General features: G+C 36.5%; 1 protein-coding gene across 2 annotated transcripts in view; it reads left to right on the top strand.

Moving 5' to 3' along the window:
* The window catches only part of DBT (dihydrolipoamide branched chain transacylase E2), a 42,691-nt gene that overhangs the window by 12,093 nt on the left and 5,788 nt on the right, over nucleotides 1–24,810 (top strand). Inside the window, exons 1-6 of one of the 2 annotated variants that reach the window (XM_060139509.1) lie at nucleotides 660–793; nucleotides 1,200–1,381; nucleotides 15,872–15,993; nucleotides 18,605–18,821; nucleotides 19,812–19,978; nucleotides 24,238–24,315. In XM_060139509.1, coding sequence (XP_059995492.1) covers nucleotides 15,982–15,993; nucleotides 18,605–18,821; nucleotides 19,812–19,978; nucleotides 24,238–24,315 — 474 coding nt within the window. In that variant the 5' untranslated portion in view covers nucleotides 660–793; nucleotides 1,200–1,381; nucleotides 15,872–15,981. Of the gene's footprint in view, nucleotides 1–659; nucleotides 794–1,199; nucleotides 1,382–15,871; nucleotides 15,994–18,604; nucleotides 18,822–19,811; nucleotides 19,979–24,237; nucleotides 24,316–24,810 lie in introns of those variants that run through there. The other variant, XM_060139508.1, reaches the window with a different exon arrangement.

The raw sequence follows: 24,810 nt of genomic DNA on the forward strand, positions 1-24,810 counted from the left end.
CATGTAGTCTAAGGTCTCTTTACCGAAAATGACTTCAGTAAGAATGCAAGTACATTTGACTCACCATTACCTGAGAGTTTGCCTATATTTTTAGAAAAGGTTACAATATTAAACCAAAAGACATGAATCAAAATATAATTTTTGAAAGGTTAAAAAATAAGGCTTGAAACAAAAATTAAAAAGCTCTTTACTTAGTCATCCTTCTATCCCTTTTCTTTCTTTCCCTTTCTGGAAAAAAAGGAAACACCTCTGGGTACTGAAATAATTTTCAAAGATTTCTAGAAGTAACAGTTAAGGTGAGTCAGTAGATTCTCTCCCACAATTGTATACTGTTAAAGATCCTTTCAAAAATCTGATTCAGCCACCTGAACATTCTTTCCCTGCAGTTCTCATTATAATTGCTTTGTAGGTTAGAAGAGGACTATAATAACATAAATGTACTTTATGATTTTGTATCTATTGCATTGTGGGATCAAGGAAAGAGCAATGACCTCAGGTCAGAAGAACCTGAATCTGAAACTTATCAGCCATCTTAGAAACAAAGACTAAGAACTCAAACTAAAATTCATGAAATTAAAAAGGAATTATATTGAGGATATCAATTTTTAAAATTTAATTCTAGGGCTTCCCTGGTGGCGCAGTGGTTGAGAGTCTGCCTGCCGATGCAGGGGACACGGATTCGTGCCCCGGTCCGGGAGGATCCCACATGCCGCGGAGCGGCTGGGCCCGTGTGCCATGGCCGCTGAGCCTGCGCGTCCGGAGCTTGCACTCCGCAACGGGAGAGGCCGCAACAGTGAGAGGCCCGCGTACCGCAAAAAAAAAAAAAAAAAAAAAAAAATTAATTCTAGAAATAATAGGCATTATTAAAATTTGATAAAGCCTAAGACAATAAAAGGAAATAACACTTTTAAAATACATTTTTCATGTTTGAGGCAGAAAACCTGACAAATTAATTAAAATTTTTGATTATAGATCTATGAATTTTTAATTATTTTGAAATTTTTTATATTTCTTGAAGGGGCATCAAAGAGCCTCAGGAAGCCACTGTAGTATCTTCTAAAACATTCTTTGGTATACTATCTGGGACCAAATGCTGGGCTCGATGGATACTGATCTAATTCAGTGTAGCATTTATATTGTTAAGATGATCTGTAATTATCATTGTTCATGTAAAAGTGTCTTGCATCTTTTTCTTTTAGGTATGTAAAAGAAGGAGATACAGTGTCTCAGTTTGATAGCATCTGTGAAGTTCAAAGTGATAAAGCTTCTGTTACTATCACTAGTCGTTACGATGGAGTCATTAAAAAACTATATTATAATCTAGACGATATTGCCTACGTGGGAAAGCCATTAGTAGACATAGAAACGGAAGCTTTAAAAGGTACTGTATATATATGTTCATCTATTTTGCCAAATTGATTACTGCTGTCCTTTTGTCGTTGGGTACCAATTGAAACTGGAGTTTACTTTTAACAACTTACAGGATTTGATTTGGGGGTTTAGAAGCTGAAATCAGGAAAATAGGAAAGGTACTCTGTGATGCATGATTACCTTTTGACCATGTTACCATGTTAAAAACATGTACAGTAATACTTCATTTATCTGGAGGCCTGCCTTCTGGAAACCTTGGTGTTCAAAGAAGCAACAAGCTCTCTTGGGAATTAAAGATTCAAGCTTTAAACACTGGTCACTAATAAAACGTGGAATATGCAAAGATTAAATCTCACATAATGGGATTGCTTTGTTTGCCGCTGATACGAAAACCGAAACACACTCATTGGTGATGGTTATGAAAGCGAAATTTCTTAAAGAGAAGTAGAAGACAAAAGGAGGAAAATCAGAATGAGAAGCAAAGAAACTAGCATTCAGAAGCAGCAGCAACCATAGAACTTATAAGCAGTAGATGTCCTGACAAAAGGGAATTCGTTATGAGAAGTTTACTGGAAAATTAAAACAGTGCGCTGTCCCTATGGTAGCAAATAGCTGGCTCTCTACATCAGAAGTTCCCTTTGGCATTGTTGTGATACACCAAGGTTATGTCATCTAGGAAGCTTTGATGTGGGGGCAGGGGGAGCAGAGTCTGTGATGCAACCCTAAGCCCACGATCTATCTAGAAGTGCTGAGATAAAGACATTTCAGTAGTGTAATTTGGAAGTCTAGAAGGAGTCTGAATTAGAGTGGCTGGCTGACTCTTAGTCCTGCAGTCTGTACAATAATATAATAACTAATATCATAGTCACACTTTATAGTTTATAAAATGTTTCACACTTAGTATTTTATTTATTCTTATTTGTGAGGTATTCCAGTTTAATGAATGAAGAATCACTGGGTAATTTGCCCAATGGCTGTGACAAAGCCAAATTTAGAACTCGGATGTCCGGAGTCTTTGTCGAGAATATTTTCAGCTATAACATGTTGCCTCCAAAAGCTGGAAGGTAACTTATTAAAGCCTTCCTGTTATTTATTTAATTTCTATTATTATAAAAACAGGATGCGTGCATTGTAGAAAGTTACAAAATGCAGAAACACAAAAATAAGAAAATGAAAACACATTCCTACAACTCATTAATCACCACCCTTAACACATTAATGTATGTCATTCCAGACATTTTTCTAGACACATGTACATATGCATTTCGGTATTTTTTTTCTCCCCACCTTCATTGGAGTATAATTGCTTTACAATGTTGTGTTAGTCTCTGCTGTACAACAAAGTGAATCGGCTATATGTATACATACATCCCCATATCCCCTCCCTCTTAAGCCTTCCCTCCCACCCTCCCTATTCCATCCCTCTAGGTCGTCACAAAGCATCAACTTGATCTTCCTGTGCTATGCGGCTGCTTCCCACTAGCCATCCATTTTACATTTGGTAGTGTATATATGTCCATGCCACTCTCTCACTTCGTCCCAGCTTCCCCTTCTCCCCCTGTGTCCTCAAGTCCATTTTCTATATCAGTGTCTTTATTCCTGCCCTGCCACTAGGTTCATCAGTACCACTTTTTTATATTCCATATATATGCGTTAACAATACGGTATTTGTTTTTCTCTTTATGACTTACTTCACTCTGTATGACAGACTCTAGGTCCATCCACCTCACTACACATAACTCAATTTCATTCCTTTTAATGGCTGAGTAATATTCCATTGTATATATGTGCCACATCTTCTTTATCCATTCATTTAGGTTGCTTCCATGTACTGGCTATTGTAAATAGTGCTGCAATGAACATTGGGGTACATGATTCCTTTTGAATTATAGTTTTCTCAGGGTATATGCCCAGTAGTGGTATTGCTGGGTCATAAGGTAGTTCTATTTTTAGTTTTTTAAGGAACCTCCATACTGTTCTCCATAGTGGCTGTATCAATTTACATTCCCACTAACAGTGCAAGAGGATTCTCTTTTCTCCACACCCTCTCCAGCATTTATTGTTTGTAGATTTTTTGGTGATGGCCATTCTGACAGGTGTGAGGTGATACCTCATTGTAGTTTTGATTTACATTTCTCTAATAATTAGTGATGTTGAGCAGCTTTTCATGTGCTTCTTGACCATCTGTATATCTTCTTGGAGAAATGTCTATTTAGGTCTTCTGCCCATTTTTGGATTGGGTTGTTTGTTTTTTTCCTATTGAGCTGCATGAGCTGCTTGTATATTTTGGAGATTAATCCTTTGTCAGTTGCTTCTTTTGCAAATATTTTCTCCCATTCGGAGGGTTGTCTTTTCATCTTGTTTATGGTTCCCTTTGCTGTGCAAATGCTTTTAAGTTTAATTGGTCCCATTTGTTTATTTTTGTTTTTATTTTCATTACTCTAGGAGGTGGGTCAAAAAGGATCTTGCTGTGGTTTATGTCATAGAGTGTTCTGCCTATGTTTTCCTCTAAGAGTTTTATAGTGTCTGGCCCTACATTTATTTATTTTATTTTATTTTATTTTTAACATCTTTATTGGAGTATAATTGCTTTACAAGGGTGCGTTAGTTTCTGCTTTATAACAAAGTGAATCAGCTATGCATATACATATATCCCCATATCTCCTCCCTCTTGTGTCTCCCTTCCACCCTCCCTATCCTACCCTTTAGGTCTTTAATCCATTTTGAGTTTATTTTTGGGTATGGTGTTAGGGGGCATTCTAATTTCATTCTTTTACATGTAGTTGTCCAGTTTTTCCAGCACTATTTATTGAAGAGGCTGTCTTTTTTCCATTGTATATTCTTGCCTCCTTTGTCAAAGATAAGGTGACCATATGTGTGTGGGTTTATCTCTGGGCTTTCGATCCTGTTCTATGGATCTGTATTTCTCTTTTTGTGCCAGTACCATACTGTCTTGATTACTGTAGCTTTTTAGTGTAGTTTGAAGTCGGGGAGCCTGATTCCTCCAGCTCCATTTTTCTTTCTCAAGATTGCTTTGGCTATTTGGGGTCTTTTGTATTTCCATACAAATTGTAAAATTTCTTGTAAATTTTTCTGTAAAAAATGCCATTGGTAATTTGATAGGGATTGCATTGAACCTGTAGATTGCTTTGGGTAGTATAGTCATTTTCACAATATTGATTCTTCCAATCCAGGAGCATGGTATATCACTCCATCTGTTTATGTCATCTTTGATTTCTTTCATCAGTGTTTTATAGTTTTCTGAGTACAGGTCTTTTGCCTCCTTAGGTAGGTTTATCCCTAGGTATTTTATTCTTTTTGTTGCAATGGTAAATGGGATTGTTTTCTTAATTTCTCTTTCTGAACTTTTGTTGTTAGTGTATAGGAATGCAAGAGATTTCTGTGCATTAATTTTGTATCCTGCAACCTTACCAAATTCATTGATTAGTTCTAGTAGTTTCCTGGTGGCATCTTTAGGATTTTCTATTTATAATATCATGTCATCAGCAACAGTGACAGTTTTACTTCTTCTTTTCCAATTTGTATTCCTTTTATTTCTTTTTCTTCTCTGATTGCCTAGGCTAGGACTTCCAATACTATGTTGAATGATAGTGGTGAGAGTGGACGTCCTTGTCTTGTTTCTTAGAGGAAATGCTTTCAGTTTTTCACCATTGAGAATGATGTTGGCTGTGGGTTTGTCATATGTGGCCTTTATTATCCTGAGGTAGTTTCCCTCTATGCCCATTTTCTGGAGAGTTTTTATCACAAATGGGTGTTGCATTTTGTCAAAAGCTTTTTCTGCATCTATTGAGATGATCATATGGTTTTTATTTTTCAATTTGTTAATATGGTGTATCACATTGATTTGCATACATTGAAGAATCCTTGCATCCCTGGGATAAATCCCACTTGATCATGGTGTATGATCCTTTTGATGTGCTGTTGGATTCTGTTTGTTAGTATTTTCTTGCGGATTTTTGCATTTATGTTCATGAGCGATATTGGTCTGTAATTTTTTTGTGTGTGTGATATTTGTCTGGTTTTGTTATTGGGGTGATGGTAGCCTTGTAGAATGAGTTTGGGAGTGTTCCTCCCTCCACAAATTTTTGGAAGAGTTTGAGAAGGATAGGAATTAACTGTTCTCTAAATGTTTGATAGAATTTGCCTGTGACGCCATCTGGTCCTGGACTTTTGTTTGTTGGAAGATTTTAATTACAGTTTCAATTTCATTACCTGTGATTGGTGTGTTTATATTTTCTAATTCTTCCTGGTTCAATCTTGGAAGGTTGTACCTTTCCAAGAATTTGTCCATTACTTCAGGTAGTCCAGTTTATTGACATATAGTTGCTTGTGGTAGTCTCTTACGATCCTTTGTATTTCTGCAGTGTCAGCTGTAATCTCTCCTTTTTCGTTTCTCATTTTATTGATTTGAGTCCTCTCCCTTTTTTTCTTGATGAGTCTGGCTAAAAGTTTATCAGTTTTGTATATCTTCTCAAAGAACTGACTTTTAGTTTTATTGATCTTTGCTATTGTTTTCTTCATTTCTCTTTCATTTATTTCTGCTCTGATCTTTATGATTTCTTTCCTTCTACTAATTTTGGGTTTTCTTTGTTCTTTTTCTAGTTGCTTTAGGTGTAAGGTTAGATTGTTTATTTGAGATTTTTCTTGTTTCTTGAGGTGAACTTGAATTGCTATAAACTTCCCTCTTAGAACTGATTTTGCTGCATCCCATAGACTTTGGATCATTGTGTTTTTGTTGTCATTTGTTTCTAGGTGTTTTTAAATTTCTTCTTTGATTTCTTCAGTGATCTCTAGGTTATTTAGCAGTGCACTGTTTAGCCTCCATGTATTTGTGTTTTTTACAGTTTTCTTCTTGTAATTGATTTCTAATCTCATAGCATTGTGGTTGGAAAAGATGTTTGATACGATTTCAGTTTTCTTAAATTTTCCAAGGCTTGATTTATGACCCAACATGAGATGTATTCTGAAGAACATTCCATGTGCACTTGAGAAGAAAGTGTATTCTTCCGCTTATGGGTGGAATGTCCTAAAAATATCAATTAAGTCTATCTGGTCTGTTGTGTCATTTAAAGCCTGTGTTTCCTTATTTATCTTCTGTCTGGATGATCTGTCTGTTGGTGTAAGTGGTGTGTTGCAGTCCCCCACTATTACTGTGTTACTGTCGATTTCCCCTTTTATGGCTGTTAGCATTTGCCTTATGTATTGAGGTGCTCCTATGTTGGGTGCATATATATTTATAATTGTTATGTTTTCATCTTGGATTGATCCCTTGATCATTATGTAGTGTCCTCCTTATCTCTTGTAACAGTCTTTATTTTAAACTCTATTTTATCTGATATGAGTATTGCTACTCCAGCTTTCTTGTGATTTCCATTTGCATGGAATATCTTTTTCCATCCCCTCACTTTCGGTCTGTATGTGTCCCTAGGTATGAAGTGGATTTCTTGTAGACAGCATATATAAGGGTCTTATTTTCGTATCCATTCAGCCAGTCTGTGTCTTGGTTGGTGTGTTTAATCCATTTACATTCAAGGTGATTATCAATATGTATGTGCCTATTACCATTTTCTTAATTGATTTGGGTTTGTTTTTTTGGTCTTTTTCTTCTCTTGTGTTTCTCACTTAGAGAAGTTCCTTTAGCATTTGTTGTAAAGCTGGTTTGGTGGTGCTGAATTCTTGTAGCTTTTGCTTGTCTGTAAAGGTTTTGATTTCTCCATAGAATCTGAAAGAGATCCTTGCTGGGTAGAGTAATCTTGGTTGTAGGTTTTTCCTTTTCATCACTTTATGTATATCCTGCCCCTCCCTTCTGACCTGTTGAGTTTCTGCTGAGAAATCAGCTGTAACCTTATGGGGATTCCCTTGTATGTTATTTTTGCTTTTTCTTTGCTGTTTTTAATATTTTTTCTTTGAATTTAATTTTTGTTTGCATTTTGGTATTTTTTTAACCAGACTTGTATTTGGTACATTCTAATGTGTTTGCTTAGTTAATGACTCTACATGTTTTCATAACAATACATTTTCATTTTATCTGGTGGTCACACCATATCTAAATTTAAATTTCCCCAGTTGCCACCAAAACGTCCTTGAAATTTCAATTGGTTTGTTCAAGCTAGAGTCTAGTACAGGACTACAAATTGCACCTGGTCTCTTTTAATCTAGGTCCTACTTCCCCACATGACACTGACTTGCTGAAGAGATGGTAGCATTTGTTTTGCAGAATGTCACATCTTTTAGACTTGTTGCTTCTTCATGGTGGTATTTGACTTGTTCCTCTCTTCTTTATATTTCCTGTAAACTAGAAGTAAGTTTTAAAGGCTAGGTTGCAGTTAAATATTTTGGCTAGAATCTACATCATGGAAATATTATGTACTTCATATTTCTCCGTATCAGGACACAAATAACGTCTGGATGACCTGGTGTAATAATGCTAAGTTTAAACATGGAACCATAACCATACCCTTGCCATAACCATACCACAATTATTTTAGTGGTTGTAGAATGATGATTTTTGGATTCCTTTAACATTATTAGGTGGCATTATTCTGTAAAGTGGAGCTATCCCTTCCTTCATCAATTGGGGCTATTTGTTACTATGAAATACAGTTCCTACTGGAAAGACATTCCAGTCTTTCTTTACCAATTATTAAAATAAGGAGTTACTTTAATAGGCCCTTCAAATGGTGATATTAATTTTTCCAACATTCTCTTTGTTTATATTTCATTTGACCTGATGTTTTTATTATAATTCTTTTTAATGCTCAAATCATTAATAGTGGTGACCATTTCAAGGTGGCTTCTGTGTGTTCTTTTAACATGACGCTGTTACTTTTCAAAACCTTCCTTGCTTTTGGCACAAGGAGATGATCTGGGACTCACCTTATATTGATACTTTTCCTACCCCAGACCTGGAATTATCCATTCCTTGAGGGCCTCTTTTTCCTTTTAATGTGGAATAAATAAGAGACCATAATCTGGGTACTAGGGGTGCTATTATCTTGACTCCAAATTTCTATTGAAAGGCATGATTTAGGAATATTAAAAACAAAAAAGAATTTACCTTTAAAAATTACCTGAAATAAACACAGAATTATTTTGATGGATCAACAAGATAATAGGTATAGATTTTTCTTTCATTCAGTTAAGACCTAGAAAGGAAAGAATTATACTCTTGGCATAAACTGAGACAACCAAAGATGCTGAACATTATTGTGGATGTTAGTAAATTAGAATACCCAGTCAAGTGCTGTAGACCAGCTTAGATACCTATCTAGGCTGTCCACAAAAGCAAATTATAGTCATCCTGTGGTATTTGCAAAGGATTGGTTCTAGGACACACACACACACACACACACACACACACACACACACACACACACACACACACACACACACACACACACACACACACACACACAGAGAGGGACACCAAAATCTGCGGATGCTCAAGTCCTTTGTATAAAATGGTGTAGTGGGCTTCCCTGGTGGTGCAGTGGTTGAGAGTCTGCCTGCCGATGCAAGGGACACGGGTTCATGCCCCAGTCCGGGAGGATCCCACGTGCTGCGGAGCGGCTGGGCCCGTGAGCCATGGCTGCTGAGCCTGCACGTCTGGAGCCTGTGCTCAGTAACGGGAGAGTCCACAGCAGTGAGAGGCCTGTGTACCGCAAAAAAAAAAAAAAAATGGTGTAGTATTTGCATATAACCTACATACATTTTTTTTCTGTGTATCTTCGATCAGCAGTTGGTTGAATCCATGAATACAGAACCTGTGGATTCCCAGGGCTGACTGTATATGAACAAGTGAACAATTGGGATTTGTGGGGGGTTTTATTGTTTCCTTTTCTTTCTTAGAGTTTTATTTTTTAGAGTTTCTTTTGGTATCTCCAATGAAATCCAACTTAATAAGTCTTGATATAGCAAATTATAAAATCATAGAACTTTTTCAGGAGGGGCTATATTTTTTCTAGATAATTTTTTACAAAAATTAATTTCCTGTATGACATGGATGAATCTTGAAAAATTATGCTGAGTCAGAGAAGCCAGACATAAAAGAGAACATGCTGTATGATTCTATGTATATAAAGTTTTAGAAATGCAAACTAATATATTTTGACAATAAACCCATTAGTGGTTGCCTGCTGATAGGGTAGGAAGGAGGCAGAAGGTTAGGAGGGAGGAATTACCAACGAGTATAAGGAAACTTTGGGGGGTGATATGTCCATTATCTTGATTTTGGTGATAGTTATGGGTATATATATATTTCAAGACTTATGAAATTTTATATTTTATGTACGTGCAGTTTATTATATGTCTGTAAAAACTTAATGGGATTGGATAGGTTATGTTCAGAGTAAAAATTATCTGATAATTTTCCTCATAGAGAACTGATCATTGTTAGCTCTTCTATTTCATTTGCAGTTCAAAGTGTATTCTGAATAATTGCCTTGCATGCTAATTTTATTTTGTGTGTGTACCTTTTTGCTTTTATATTTATGTTTTCTTGTAATTTTTATTGTTTTTTACTGTAAGAATGACTATGAAGCATAAAATAAATAAGCAAGCCTATAGAATAGTAGGTTCAACTTACTAAGAAATTTATGTGTGCCTCTTTTTAAATTCTGGAAACAGGAAAAGTTTCTAAATATTTTGTGTACCTGTCTTAAACAAGAATTTGTAGTAATACTGAATTTGTCTATACTGTTCCTCGTTTTAGTGCCAAGAAAACCAATTATACTATAAATAGAAAATTACCTAAAAAAGTCTTTTAGAAGTATAAGACACATGATGTCCATTTTACAGGTGGGAAATAATTGTAGCATAGAACCATCAAGAGTGTAAGGGATCAAGAGTAGACGTCTTAATAGCAGTAACGGAAATTAAATCCTGTCTTTTAATGCTTGTTTAAATAATATTCTATGGTACTCTCTTTGTAACATGGTGTTGTAGCCTGCTTTTCAAGACTGGAGTGTCATGATAATTCTGATGAGGGAAAAAGTATTTGTGACCTCCAACTCCTATCTCTGAGTGCTCTGACTGTAGGTAGACTCTACTTGAAAAGAGCTTACTAGACTCATTTATGGTGTTTTAAAAAAAAATTACAAATTGAAATTTAGTTAATTAATATTATCAAGATTATGTCAAAGCTGATCCACGTCTCAGTATGTTGTCTGCTGTGAACTCAGTTTTAAGAATATTGCCATGAGTTCTCTTTACAGCTAACCTGGCTTTCTCTAACCTCTATTTTAAAAAGTAGGATGACTCCTCACTTTTCTAAACAAGTAAAGCTTTTTGAACCCAAACTTTTCTAAACCATTTATTTAATGGGAATCAGTAGTTTTATTTATTTTTTAAACCTACATATTTTATGCCTTCTTAAAGGGAGGATATTGGGTATAACCTAAAATCTTTTTTGATTATGCAAACGCATGTTAATGAACATTCATTTTTCTGGGAAAAACACAATTCTGCCTCTGATTTTTGTTTTTTCAGCCTACCCCTTAGCCTTGTCATTGTGCCAGGCCATCACTCTCCTTCCTAACTTTCTGGCAATACAGATAACCAAGTTGTTAAGAAATATGTGCTAAGAAGAGAAAATAGGTTGTGATTGAGAGTCTAAATGACTTTTCTCTGGAGCAAGTGTATGGTTTTAATACTGAGGCTGCATGGCACGGTTTTAGGTGTTCTGCACCTACAGCTGTGTACAACATTAAGTTGCCAGAATGCTTGACCACCAGACAAGTGGAGAGTTACTATACCTAATTAGCTCTAATTGAGGAGTCTTGCCACCATGGGGAAGTATTAAGGGAAGAGAGGAAGGGACATAAGATGTAGCAGAATACTTTATAGCAGAAGGGACATAAGATGTAGCAGAATACTTTTATATTATTCTGCTGTTATATTGCATTTACCCTTTAACATGAACACCTATCATCGTAACTAAAACCTTATTTTGTATAGCTAATTGTAGACTGAATTGATTGAATTAGCTGTTTCAGTAATTTGAAGTGAGAAAGAAAATGCTATGCAATCTCATTGGTTTAGACGTCATTAATTCTCAATTTATGATGATTTGAGCAGAAACTAAACTAAGGTTTAGATTTGTGCTATGAAGAAAGGTCTTCCTAAGAAGTTTTGCAGGGAGGAAAAGTTTAAAGCTTCTTACAAAAACAACTCTTTCAAAAACCTTTGAGTGCTTTGGTATTTCAAAAGTATTTCCCATTGCAATCACACAGTTTTAATATTTTTACTAATTCAAATTACTCTTTTATTTAATATGAAATAATATCATTTTATTATAATTTTCTTCACATGATGAATTCCAGCAACACTAAATTGACAGTCTTCATGATAAAAACTTATTTACCAGAGTCCTTTTGTTCTTTCTTAAAATTTAATTAAGGTTTTAAAAACTGTATCTAAATCTACTACTGAAGGAATAAAATCCCACATATTAGAGTATAGTGCAAGAACAGTGAAAATCACATCAGCTGGGGAGAGTCATGAAATTTTAGCTTAGTCTTAACTCCATCCCCCTTAGAGTCTGTTTCTACTTTGGTAAAATCAAGAATGTGCCCTGCATTCTTGTAGCATTATTGTGAACATCAAAGGAGAAAATAAGTATATAAAGTATACTTTATATAAGTATAATCATATAAAAAAACTTAGAAAATTGCTTCAAGTGCTATTTAACAAGGTAGTATTTTATTTTTATTTATTTATGTTTTAAACAAGTTTCAAAAGATTTTTTAAGGCAACCTCATACCTGGAATACAAAACTAAGTTGAAAATTACTAAGACTTCATTTTTGCATAAAAGAAAAATTGCCTTTATCACACTGGAATTCTTAATTTTCTCAGAATCAAAATTAGTTATTTTAAAAGGCAAGGAATAGAGTACATTGAATGAATGGAATTATAACCAAAGCCAATATGATCAAGATCATTTTCCCCGAAGCCTCATTTGAAAAGAATTTGACATTTTAATGTGAAAAGTCACAGAAGTCCTTTACGTTTAACTAAGCTCCTCAAAATATTGTGCCAAATACTTAACATTTATATTAAAACACTTTAAGTTGTATTTTTACCATACACATGTCCAAAAACAATCCTGAAAAGAATATTTTTTCTAACTTACAATAAAAAACTTCCTGCTTTTCAAAGTCTGATCGGTTGCAATCATAAAAATACTAGGTTCCTGTTTATAAGCTCATGATATGAAAACAATTATGTCCAATAGCTTCAGGGGAAAGTACAAACTAGAATTTACTATTAATAATTTCTTCATCATCTTAGTCATCTATGTGAAGTACAATAGGAAGGAGTCAAATGTTAGGACTTACTCTTCAAAAAGTTGAAAAACGACAGGAGTTACTGCCAGGTCCCACTCTGTTACACAAACTCTGGTTTTACATCAAGATCACCATGGTTTTATTTTAGTCATCCTCTGATTTACTGTCCACACTTTCTTCTTATTGCATAGAACAATCATATGTTTAATTAAATCTGGAAAAAGTAATAAGCATTCCACATTTGGGGGGTAGCAATATGGGCCTCCCCCTGTGTTAAACATGTCGCAGTTTATAGCTAAGCTGACAGTTCAAAGGCTGAACCAGAATAGCCAGGACAGCTTGACTTTGCTGGTTTCCCAGTTGTATAGCTTGCAATCTCTATTTCATCGAGGTAACAGGGCACGGTAACAGAAACAGATTGTTGCATCAGCAAAACTGAACCAGCAGCAACTTTCTCCAAAACTGTAACTTTTTCTAATGTGCAATCTCTATCAGGGCTAAGGTTATTGAATCAAATGCTAATAGAAGTTATTGTGGCCGCTAGCTCTCTAAGTTGAATTTAGAAACCGTTCTTTTCTCTCCTGCCTGAAAGATCTGGTCATCTTCCTAGATCTTCTTCCTAGTTGTTAGGTTCTGAACCAAATATCCTTTTGTATCTGTGCGAAATTGTGATTTGATGTTGATCACTCCGTTTATCTTGGCATCATGCCACAAACACTCATCCATTTAGAAAATGACATTCCCTCCATTCCTTATGATTTACTTCTTCTCTACTGGGTCACTTTTAAGATAAGTTCTATGATCAAGGTAACAAAAAGACTGGAAACCCTTGGATCATGGAAATGGCTTTCTGGTAGATATTCTCTGTTAAATCTCTGTTAAATCATCCCTGGCTTTCCAATGTCCTTAGCAAGGTAGTATTTTAGTATTAAGAGAACTTTCTGCCCACAACTACATGACAACTACAACTCATATATAATATGAGTGACTTCTTGCAAATCTTTGTTTTATTACTTAATACTTACACCGAAGTTATTCCAAAAGGCAGTACTACTTGGTGATATATAGACTGTTTTCCAGAAAGGTGAGTAGCAATAAATAACATGATATTTTGGAACTGTTATATAATAACTTGTATATGATATGTCTGGGCATTTATGCATTTCTCAAACTGTAGCAAATATGCATTATTCAAGTTAGTATTTGGGATTCCTACAGCTGAACCCCCTTGATTTTTCTTTGGATCTTAGTTCCTAATGCTAATCTTTCTTGCTAGTTTCTCCAGTAACTTCAACAGATGAAGCCCAGGGCTTCTCAAAATGCAATAAAATTATGGGCTTCTCAAAATGCAATAAAATTATGCAATTATGCATAAATTATGCAATCATGCATAAATTATGCAATTATGCAATTTTATGCAATAAAATTATGCCTGGAGCTGTAGAAGTTATATTCCAGCTTATTTGACCAGAAAGAAAATCTACTAGGGCCAGCCATAAACTAAAGGAAACAGCACAAACTGAGTCAGCCCTAGGATTGAATCCCAGCTCTTCACAGTTTATTAGGTGTGTGACCATGGGCCAGTCTCTTCATCTCAAGTCTCATTTTTTTTAATCTGTAAAATGGGGATAATAACACCTATCTTACACACTGGAGTGAAGATTAAGCTATTACATATGTAGTGCAGTATACGATATATACTAGGTGATTGTGGGAAGGAAGAATAATTTTCCCTGTACCTTCTGAGTTCTTAGCTGAGACCCCTGTAATAAAAGACAGATGAACAAGAGAAAAACAAATTTATTAACATGTAGACGTCATGTATACCTGGGAGATACCCAGGAAAAATGAATAACTCAGAGAGGTGGCTTTAAGATTCAGGTTTAAATACCTTCTTAATAGGGAAAGGGGAGGAGGGATGTAGGCCTCTTAGGGAAGAGTAAGTGATTTTTAGGAAGGATGAATTGGCTCTTAGAAGAATATATGGGAGGTATGATAGTTTGTGACAAAAGTTTATATGGATGTGTTGCTGATTTCTAGTCCCTTCTCCTGTGATGAGTCAATCTTCCGTGGTTGGATGAAACTCCTAGGGAGGGAGTTTCTGACAGTTGAGTTCCTTTTGGATGTCTTTAGGTACATGAAGAGAGTTCAGAGTAAGCCTCTCCCTGCATTTGTTGTTTTTCAAGTGCGTACAGCTCTTGAAAATAATCAGTACACCAAAGTGGCATATGTTGGGGTGGTATGTTCTGAACTCCTACAATCACATTTTGGAGTGGAATATTCTACTACTCTTCATGTTCAATACAAAGTGTTTGTTTTTTCTCTTCCTTAACCGTAGGGGAACTTTGAGAGCTCCACCAGACCAATTCATAGACTAGTGAGGAGGAATGAATGAATAGAATGTCTTTCCATAGTTTTCTAGCAGTGGAAAATTTTTATTTGCTTAGAATAGAATGTCAAAGCTAACTCAGTTTTCTGCTGATTTTCAGAGGTTGGCTCTAGTTTACTTATTCCCACAGAGATTCTGCTGTACTATAGCACTGATTTCCTAACATCCAACTTTGACAATTAAATGCTCTTAAAACCTTTTTCTTTTTGGTTGCAAAAATACATGCTAATAGCCCAAGATAGTTTTTCTTATATCACTACTCTACAGTTAGAGAATAAAACAACCAAATTAGTATTAGCCATGAAAATAAAACCTTCCACAGCATTCCTTAAGCCATATTCAAAGCAAAGAAAAAATTTAAATGCTATATTATCTTAGGAAAGCATTTAAGATTGTCACAGATTTTACATGATTCATGTAATTTACCTCACATTTGATTCTCATTTCATATGTATATGAGAAATTTATTAGGAAAATGTTTACAATACAATGTGTTTTAAAATTTATGAAAGAAACTTGCATTTTTTAACTTGTAGCTGCTACATAATTTTAACAGAAATGAAGTAAACAGCAGGCAATAATAATCATTAAACAGTACCTGGTACCCGTACACCCCTCTCACTCACTCTAGTACCCTTGTATGTTTTTCCATTTTACAGTTGTGTTTTCCCATTCTGAAGTAGCTCATCTATTATGCTTTTTGACTGTATACTTTAATTTGAATTTATTTATATAAGACACTAAGCTTGTTGTTTTAGTTGTTTCAATATTTTCTACTAAAGAGTAAAATTTTACCTTGTTACCAGATTCAGAAGAAGATGTTGTTGAAACTCCTGCTGTGTCCCATGATGAACACACACACCAAGAGATAAAGGGCCAAAAAACACTGGCAACTCCTGCAGTTCGTCGCCTTGCAATGGAAAACAATGTAAGTTTTCTTAATATTTAAGTGTGAGATCACACAGATGGTATACATGTGTATCTATGAAGAATTACCTAGCTATCCCAACTTGATGGCTCAAGTTGGGATTAAAGGAAACATGAAAATGTCTGTTACTAAAAAGTGATAGTTGCATAAAAGTCCTCTCGAGCAATGAAAAGAAAATTGTGAACTTATTATTCATGTTAATTGAGAAGTGTGGATTTATTATTCTTCCTGAGATCCTAATAACAGTCAGGGCTACCATTTATTGAGCACTTGTAAATACTAGTGTCTTAGATCAGGTACCCTACAAGCATAGCTTGAGACAAGGGTTTGGGAACACATGGTTGATTGATTGAGACAGTGATCATCTTTACTAGGAATGAAGGCAGGCATACAGGGAAGGGATGGGAAATGGGCCAGGCAAGGATGTGGTCCCAAGGATCTGCCTGATCCCAGGGAGGTAGGGAAAACCATAGAGCTATACTGACTTGAGTCAAGGAGCCTGGCCTGTTTTCCCTCTTACCTGACAGTCATTGCTGCTTTACCTCCAAAGTGAGAGGGCTCCTAGGCATTGTGCTAATTATTTACATGTTATCTCATTTAATCTTCACAACTCTGAGACAAAGGGCCCTTCTAAGACTTAGAGAGGTCAAATAACTGGTCCAAGGTCACACAGCTAACCCAGTGGTGGAACCAGGATTCTGTGAGAGTCTCTGTGACTCTAAAACCAGTGCTCTTAATCATTAATAGTGTCTCAACAATTGATGCCTCCATTATTTGAGCACTTCTGAGCCAGACACTATACATACATTATCGCTAATCCTCACAGTAACCTTGCAGACTGGTTTGGGTTATCCCCTTTTTGCAGATGAGAAAAGGTAGAGAGGTTGATTAAGTTGCCTAAAATCAAGTAAGTAGCTGAACTGGGGATTTGAGCACAAATCTGTGTGGTTCCAAAGCCTGAGTTCTTTCCACTATGCCTCACAATGCAGGCTTTTGTTTGTCTGTCTGTTTTTGAGAGAAGTAGTTAAATTACAGTTGGGGGGAGAAAAGTTTACATTTTGGGAATAGGTAATAAGAGTCATTAAAATGTTCATTCTCCTTCAGCTAGTTATCCTACCATTGGGGAACTATCCCAGGGAGATAATCTAGGATATATTAAAGTGTTTTATATAACCAAAAATTAGAAGGCACACATGTGTTCAAAATCAGGGAAATGCTTAGGAAAATTATGTTATAAACCCTTAATGAAAATTTATTAGCCATTGAATGTGTTTAAACATGAAGACGATTTAGCTTAACAGAAAAATAGAAATAGTAATATGGAACACTACACTGTTAAGGGCAGCAGATGAAATAACACTCTTATATATTACTTTGAAAGCTATAAACATTTTACCATTTTTTTAAAAATTATATAAAAGGACTACCTGTAGAAATATATGATGTGGCTTTCCTTTTCCTAAAGATGTGTATAATTAGAGCATTTGTATAATTACTAGATATTAAATAACAGATTTATTATAAAATCACCTTTTTCCCCCTTTTTTTTGTAGTTTGTATATTAATTATTGAGTTTGTCTAAAATTAAAAACCAATGGCACTTACAGTTGTTTGTAATTACCTAAAAATTATGTTTAAATTCTTAGAGTTCATTTGTTATAAACTAAATGTTTGATGTGATAAAGCCCTTTACTATTTTGTGGTCATTCTTAGAGAAGCATTAATACAAATGAAATAGGACTTAACCTTGAGAGTTTAACTAATGTACACTATGCGTGAGGATATCATCCAAGCTAATGTGTCTTTTTATTTAAATACAGTTCAATTTAGTGAAATATTTTATCTCTATTACCAAACATAGGAAGTGATTAAATAAAGCCAGATCACAAATGTTTCCAAAAAGTATCATGAGTGCCCAGTAGAAAGTGGAATTATATCATCTGTTGTTTGTTCTGTGGAAAGCAATAATAAAACTTAACTATTTGACCCTTAACTTGGACCAAGGAACTCACATTCCAAGTATGCCTCAGTAAAGTTAATTTCAGTGTTTTGTACTGATCTTTCTAAAACAGCCATCAGAAAAAAAACCAATTCAAGAGAGCTTTTATAGGATGATTACTTTAACCATTACATGTTTACTGGTAGCCAAGGTCAGAAACAGGGGTCTACATTTGTTACAGTGTTTAACTCTTGTTTAAACTTTCAGTTCTTCTTATGTAGTCTCCAAGAATAGAAAAAAATCAAATAAGAATTATGCAAGAAATTTAGAAATAGTTGACTGTTTAAAAATGTGTTTTCATAAATAGCTATATACAATGTAGGTATTACATTGTTACCGCATGGGCAAATGAACAGTAAGTACAAAAGTAACAAATGATCACTTATGAAGAGTAGCTATAGTTTATAGCATTCTATTGAGAAGATGAAAATGTTATTTATAGTTTGCAGTGTTCTATTAAGATAATTAAAATGTTATTTCCTTATACTAATTTATTGGGCAGAGATACTTTTTTTACCTTCAGTTCATTTAATTTCACTTAGAGACCTCAGTGATGGGTTTATTTATTTTTAGGTAGTTTTATTTTTAGCATTAAAATGTGTCATTTTTTAGATTAAGCTGAGTGAAGTTGTTGGCTCTGGAAAAGATGGCAGAATACTTAAAGAAGATATTCTCAGCTATCTGGAAAAGCAAACAGGAGCTATACTACCTCCTTCACCAAAAGCTGAAATTATGCCACCTCCACCAAAACCAAAAGAGAGAACTATTCCTATACCAATATCAAAACCTCCAGTATTCACAGGCAAAGACAGAACAGAACCCATAAAAGGTAATAATAATAGTAATGTAAGGTAATAGAGTAATTATTTGGGGGGAAGCTACTTCAACATGACGAAATTACAGTTTTTCTAGGAAAAGCTTTAATATATACTGATAATTTTTGAAGAGTAACATGTTAGCAGGTTTCTTAGAGTATAAATTTGCGTACAGATATTTTTTCTGTTTGAAGACTTGCTTGGTATATTTTAAATATTATTTTTTGTTAGCTTTCAAAACAACTACTTCTGATTTGTTATTTACAAACTCTTAGGATAATTAACTTCCAGAAGAGTGGCTTTGCAAGAAGTCATTGTGTAAATACATGGCTTTTGAATTTATTATTATTATTATTATTTTGGCATTGTTATTACTTTTTTTGTTTGGCTGCATTGGGTGTTCATTGCTGTGCTCGGGCTTTCTCTAGTTGTGGCGAGCAGGGGCTATTCTTCGTTGCGGTGCAAGGGCTTTTCATTGCAGTGGCTTCTCTTGTTGTGGAGCACAGGCTCTAGGTGCACAGGCTTCAGTAGCTGTGGCACGCGGGCTCAGTAGTTGTGGCTCACAGGCTCCAGAGCACAGGCTCAGTAGTTGTGGCGCACGGGCTTAGTTGCTCTGCGGCATGTGGGATCTTCCCAGACCAGAGCTCAAACCCGTGTCCCCTGCATTGGCAGGTGGATTCTTAACCACTGTGCCACCAGAGAAGCCACCTTTTGAATTTTTTATATACCACAGTGTTGAAAGCAGTTACCTGTTATATTATTACAGTTGACACTGGGTGTTGTGCTATAGTCAATTCTTCAGCATTGAAATTATTGGCTTTCAAGTTATGTAATGAAGATGGTAGCTCCAAGAGGAAGAGTTTAATTAAGAGTAAGTAACATTAGAAAACCTTCTATTTTAGTTTTTAAAGGGATTAAAGGATTTAAGAATTTTTATAAAGTACATATATATATGCATATATGTATATATACGTATATATATATGTATATTTAATGTTTTCCAGGCTTTCACAAAGCAATGGTCAAGACCATGTCTGCAGCCCTGAAGATACCTCATTTTGGGTATTGTGATGATGTTGACCTTACTGAACTGGTTAAGCTACGAGAAGAATTAAAACCCATTGCTTTTGCTCGTGGAATTAAACTCTCCTTCATGCCCTTCTTCTTAAAGGTAAGATTTTAGTCATTTCAAACAAGGCTCGAGTAAGACGGTTAAATTTTGTTTTGCAAATATGCAATGTGTTAACTATGGGTTTGAATAAAAATATATTTCTCACAACATCACATAGTTAGAAAAATGTACATGGACACTCTCTTTGTTTCATGGAAGTTTATAAAATTGAAATTTCTGTGTCAGATTTTTATCGACTTATCTCTTTGAGCTAGGTGAGGATTGTCCTGCCATGTAGGTAAAGCCTTTAATTCTGAAAGGATCACTCCAGCAAAGTCCTGATTCGAAGAAAAGTGAGACTTGGTGTTGATCTTCCACTGTTCAACAAACTTACATTGAGGCCCCTGGGAATCATTTCTAGTGCTAGGCCTTGGTGCCAGTACCAAAAGCATAAGGCCGTCAGCTGACCCTGAGCAGCCCGCTAACCACCATTTAGAAAGCAGCGGCCATATGCCTGACCCCGTACCAAGCGCGCTGTATACAGTATCTCTTTTAATGATCAGAATAATGCTAACATGTAAATACTGCTATCCCCATTTTCCACTGAAGGAAATTGGCACTCAGAGAAGTGGAGAAACTTGTCAAGAATTTACATCTAACAAGTGGAGAAGCTAAGTTTTCGGTTCTGGTCCATTTTTCTCAAAAAATGCATACTGTTGTCTCTAAATCCAGCGTGGCTTCCTACCAGCCCTTTCCATGGTTCTTTTCAACGGTTCCCCTTCAGGATTGCCTTCAGGATGGTTTCTCAATGCGTTAACGTGGCGTAAAAAAAGTATTTCTATGCGTCTCTGCCACCCACCTCTCCAGTCTTCTCTCTCACAGTCACTCTCTCCGCTACAGTCAGATTAAGCTACACATAGTTGCTGGAATACACAGCTTGACCTGGAATGCCGCCTCCTCCCTTGATCAAATACATGTGCATCCTAAACACCAAATTTTGCTCCAGTGTAGAACAGGGTACAAAAGCCGGTTCCTCCTACAGAAGCCAGTGGCTGTCACAGTTTGAGTTAAATGGCCTTTTGTTTCTCATTGCAGTTTGTCTCAATGTTTTGAAAGTGTTTATACTCAGTTGTCTCTTCACTGATGCTGAGTCTTGTAAGGCAGAAGCTGTTCTCCTATATGTCCATCTTTTTAACAACTACCCTCACAGGGAAAGAGATGGTCTATAAACATGAGATGTAGTAGGTGCCAGTAAATGAGAGATCTGGACTATATTACAGCTATACAGGGTCATCTGTAGAGACACAGCAATTGAAACACGTGGATGAGATCACCCAAATTATGTGTGAAGGAGAAGAAAAGAAGGCTAAGGGTTTTACATCAGTGTTTAAGGGGTAGGTAGAAACTGAGTTGGCAAAGGCAATGGAAGAGGCTGAGTGGGGTCAGTGGTTTGACAATAGGAGAACCAGAAAAGAGTCACTTAATAGCCAAGTGTATCTATTGCTGTATAACAAACCACCCCCAAATTTCATGGTTTGAAACAATTACCATTTATTATTTCTCATGAATCTACAGGTGAGCAGGACCTGTCTGCTGATCTTAGCAGAGCTCATTTATATGTCTATAGACAGGTACTAGATTGGCTAGGGGCCAGCTGGTGTAGGGTGGCCTCAGTGAGGATGACTCATTTCTCTTCTGGATGTCTCTCCTATCTGCCCAGTATGCTAGCCTGCACATGGTCTCAGTCCTGCCGGGGATGAACAGAGGAAGCAGAATGTTAGCACTTTCCCCAAGCTGTGCTGCACTGAGTTTGTTTTTAACTCATTGACCAAGGCAAGTCACATGACTAAGCTCAGAATCAGCTTGCAAGAGCACTACCAAGGGACTTGGATAAGGAGGCTCCTTACAGATTGGGGCCTTTGATTCAGCCTCTCACACCGAGAGACAAGGAAAAAGTTTTAAGAGGAAAATAGATAATGGTTATATGCATTACAGAGGTCAAATAGGATAAGGGATGGGAACAGGCTATTGGATTGGTAATGAAGAGGTCATGTGTGGCCTCAGCCAGAACTTACTGAATAAAGTATTGTTGAGGTAGAAGCTTGGTTGCAGTTAGTTGGGGAATGAAAGAAATTGAGGAAGAGGAGAAACCTGAAAAAATATGCAGAAAGGCAGACAGGGCATAGGTGCAGGTGACAGTTATGGTGGTTGGAGTAGATTGAATAAAGTTTCCATCTGCTCCCTCCCCTCCTGCACACCCTCAAGGAAAAATTGAGCAGGTCTGTAGGCTGAGGGAAAGAGCTGGAAAATGGAAAGTTAAAAATGTGTGAATGGGGGGCTTCCCTGGTGGCGCAGTGGTTGAGAGTCCGCCTGCCGATGCAGGGGACACGGGTTCGTGCCCTGGTCTGGGAAGATCCCACATGCCGCGGAGCGGCTGGGCCCGTGAGCCATGGCCGCTGGGCCTGCGCGTCCGGAGCCTGTGCTCCGCAACAGGAGAGGCCATAACAGGGAGAGGCCCGCGTACTGCAAAAAAAAAAAAAAAAAAAAAAATGTGTGAATGGGAAGCACTGTTAGAACAATGCCTGAGCATGAGGGCAGAATGAGTTGAAGACCCCGGTGGAGAAGTTCACGGGGAGGAGAAGAGAGTGCCACCTTCTTGTTTCAGACTGGGCTCCTCTTACTGCTTCCTGTGACAAGTCTGTTTTGCAGCAAGGACAGTCCAGCTTTTTAATATGTTAAATTTATTTCATGATTGTTTTTCTTTATTGTTCCAGTCTGAATGAAATATCTGATCTTTATTTTGAAAATAAAAGTTAATATGCTTTGTTTTAAAATAACATTTTTTTCCAGTCTATATAATTTTAGAACATTTGGAAAATACTACAAAATATTGTACAGGGGGAAAAATGACTTCTTATCTGTGGACACACACCTTGTTTTTCCTTTTACAAAATTTGGATTATACTCAAAATACTGTTTTTAATGTATAATACTTTAACCTTAGTTATGGATTTTTATATAAAGAAGATTAAAGTTATAGTTATCAAATCAAATGCTTAATAAAACTTTCCTTAACTGTCTAGTTCAAGGATATGATTTCTTTTTTTCTGTCAAGACCACTGACCCACAGACAAAAATAACACTTAACACAATGCACATAAAGAACTCTTAATTGGACAAGATGAAGGCAGTAGGAGAGGGAATTCTTTTTAGGGACAATTTAAAACATTTTTATTTTCTTTTTTTTTTTTTTTTGGGCTGTGCCACTTGGCACTGCTTACAGGATCTTAGTTCCCCAGCCAGGAGGGATTGAACCGGGTCCACAGCAGTGAAAGCGTGGAGTCCTAACCACTGGACTGCCAGGGAATTCCCTATTTTCCTATTTTTTAAACTGACTATAAGGCATGACAACCAAACGCAGTGTGTGAACTTTGATTAGATCCTGGATGGGCAGAGAAACAGCTATAAAGAATATTTTGGAGACAGGTAAATCTGAACATGGACAGAAGAGAAATGGTAGTAAGAGAAAAAAAGGAAAAAGGAAAGGGAGAGATTAAGGCAGGAGAAGGCACAAATGCCATCAATTCTGGGAAACAGGCTCTAAAGTAAATGTTTGCACCAGCTCTGCCCTTCGCTTGGCCAAGGACACCAGGTGGAACACTGGCCTCTCAAATCCTTATCACTTGTTCTTTCTACACAGGAAAATAGCTTACTACTTTTTTGTTTTTGTTTTTGTTTTGCGGTACGCGGGCCTCTCACTGCTGTGGCATCTTCCGTTGCGGACCACAGGCTCCGGACCCGCAAGCTCAGCGGCCATGGCTCACGAGCCCCGCCGCTCGGTGACATGTGGGATCTTCCCGGACTGGGGCACGAACCCATGTTCCCTGCATCGGCAGGCGGACTCTCAACCACTGCACCACCAGGGAAGCCTTGCCTTTTTGTGTTTTAATTCAAAGTGTTTCTTTGAACTACAGGTTTGCTTCTCATGGAAACCTTAAGACTCTACATGTAAGTGAGGAAAACGTAGAATTTAGACCTTTTTTTGGTACTTTGGTCAGTCTGCATAGTTACTTTGAAAATCTCCTTGATGTTTACAAGCTCCCTGATTACTTTATCTTTTATTCTTAAATGATAAGGGTAACCTAGTTCCACATTGCTGGGAGGTAACATAGGGAGTAATATGCCTGGTACATGTAGACTTGCAATTAAACTCAGCTTAAATAAGAGTTCTTTCCTTCCATTCTTTCCATCTTATTGCTTCAAATCCCCTATCCTTTCCAAGTTAAAAGTGCTAACATTGTATTTCTCTCTCTAAACAGGCTGCTTCCTTGGGATTACTACAGTTTCCTATCCTTAATGCTTCTGTGGATGAAAACTGCCAGAACATAACATATAAGGTTGGCTATGTGCTGTGATAAATAAAAGTGCAAATGTGCTTGTAGGTTAAAGAAGCTTCTATTATACCTCAAGTGGTGATCTTCTTCACACTGGAAATTAAAGTATGGGGTAAAACATTAAACTGAAGATAAATCTGTTGCTATTGATGTTGGTTTTACTGGTTCATAATGCTATTCAGATATGCAGATTGCCATTTTTAACGCCTTTTGGTTTTCTGGTTAAAATAATGGAAATATACAGCTGTGAGGCAATGGTTTACATTTCCCATCGTACATATCCTCTCTGCAAACAGAAGAGCTCTCTCAAAATTGAATTCCTGCAGTTTTTAAAACAAGAATAATTTAGGGACTTCCCTGGTGGTCCAGTGGTTAAGACTTCAGGCTCCCAATGCAGGGACCCCGGGTTCGATTCCTGGTCGGGGAACTAGATCCCGCATGCCGCAAGAAGATCCCGCACGCCGCAAGAAGATCCCGCACACAGCAACGAAGATCCTA

This window comes from Lagenorhynchus albirostris, chromosome 2 (assembly GCF_949774975.1).
Source record: "Lagenorhynchus albirostris chromosome 2, mLagAlb1.1, whole genome shotgun sequence".
Lineage (NCBI taxonomy): Eukaryota > Metazoa > Chordata > Mammalia > Artiodactyla > Delphinidae > Lagenorhynchus > Lagenorhynchus albirostris.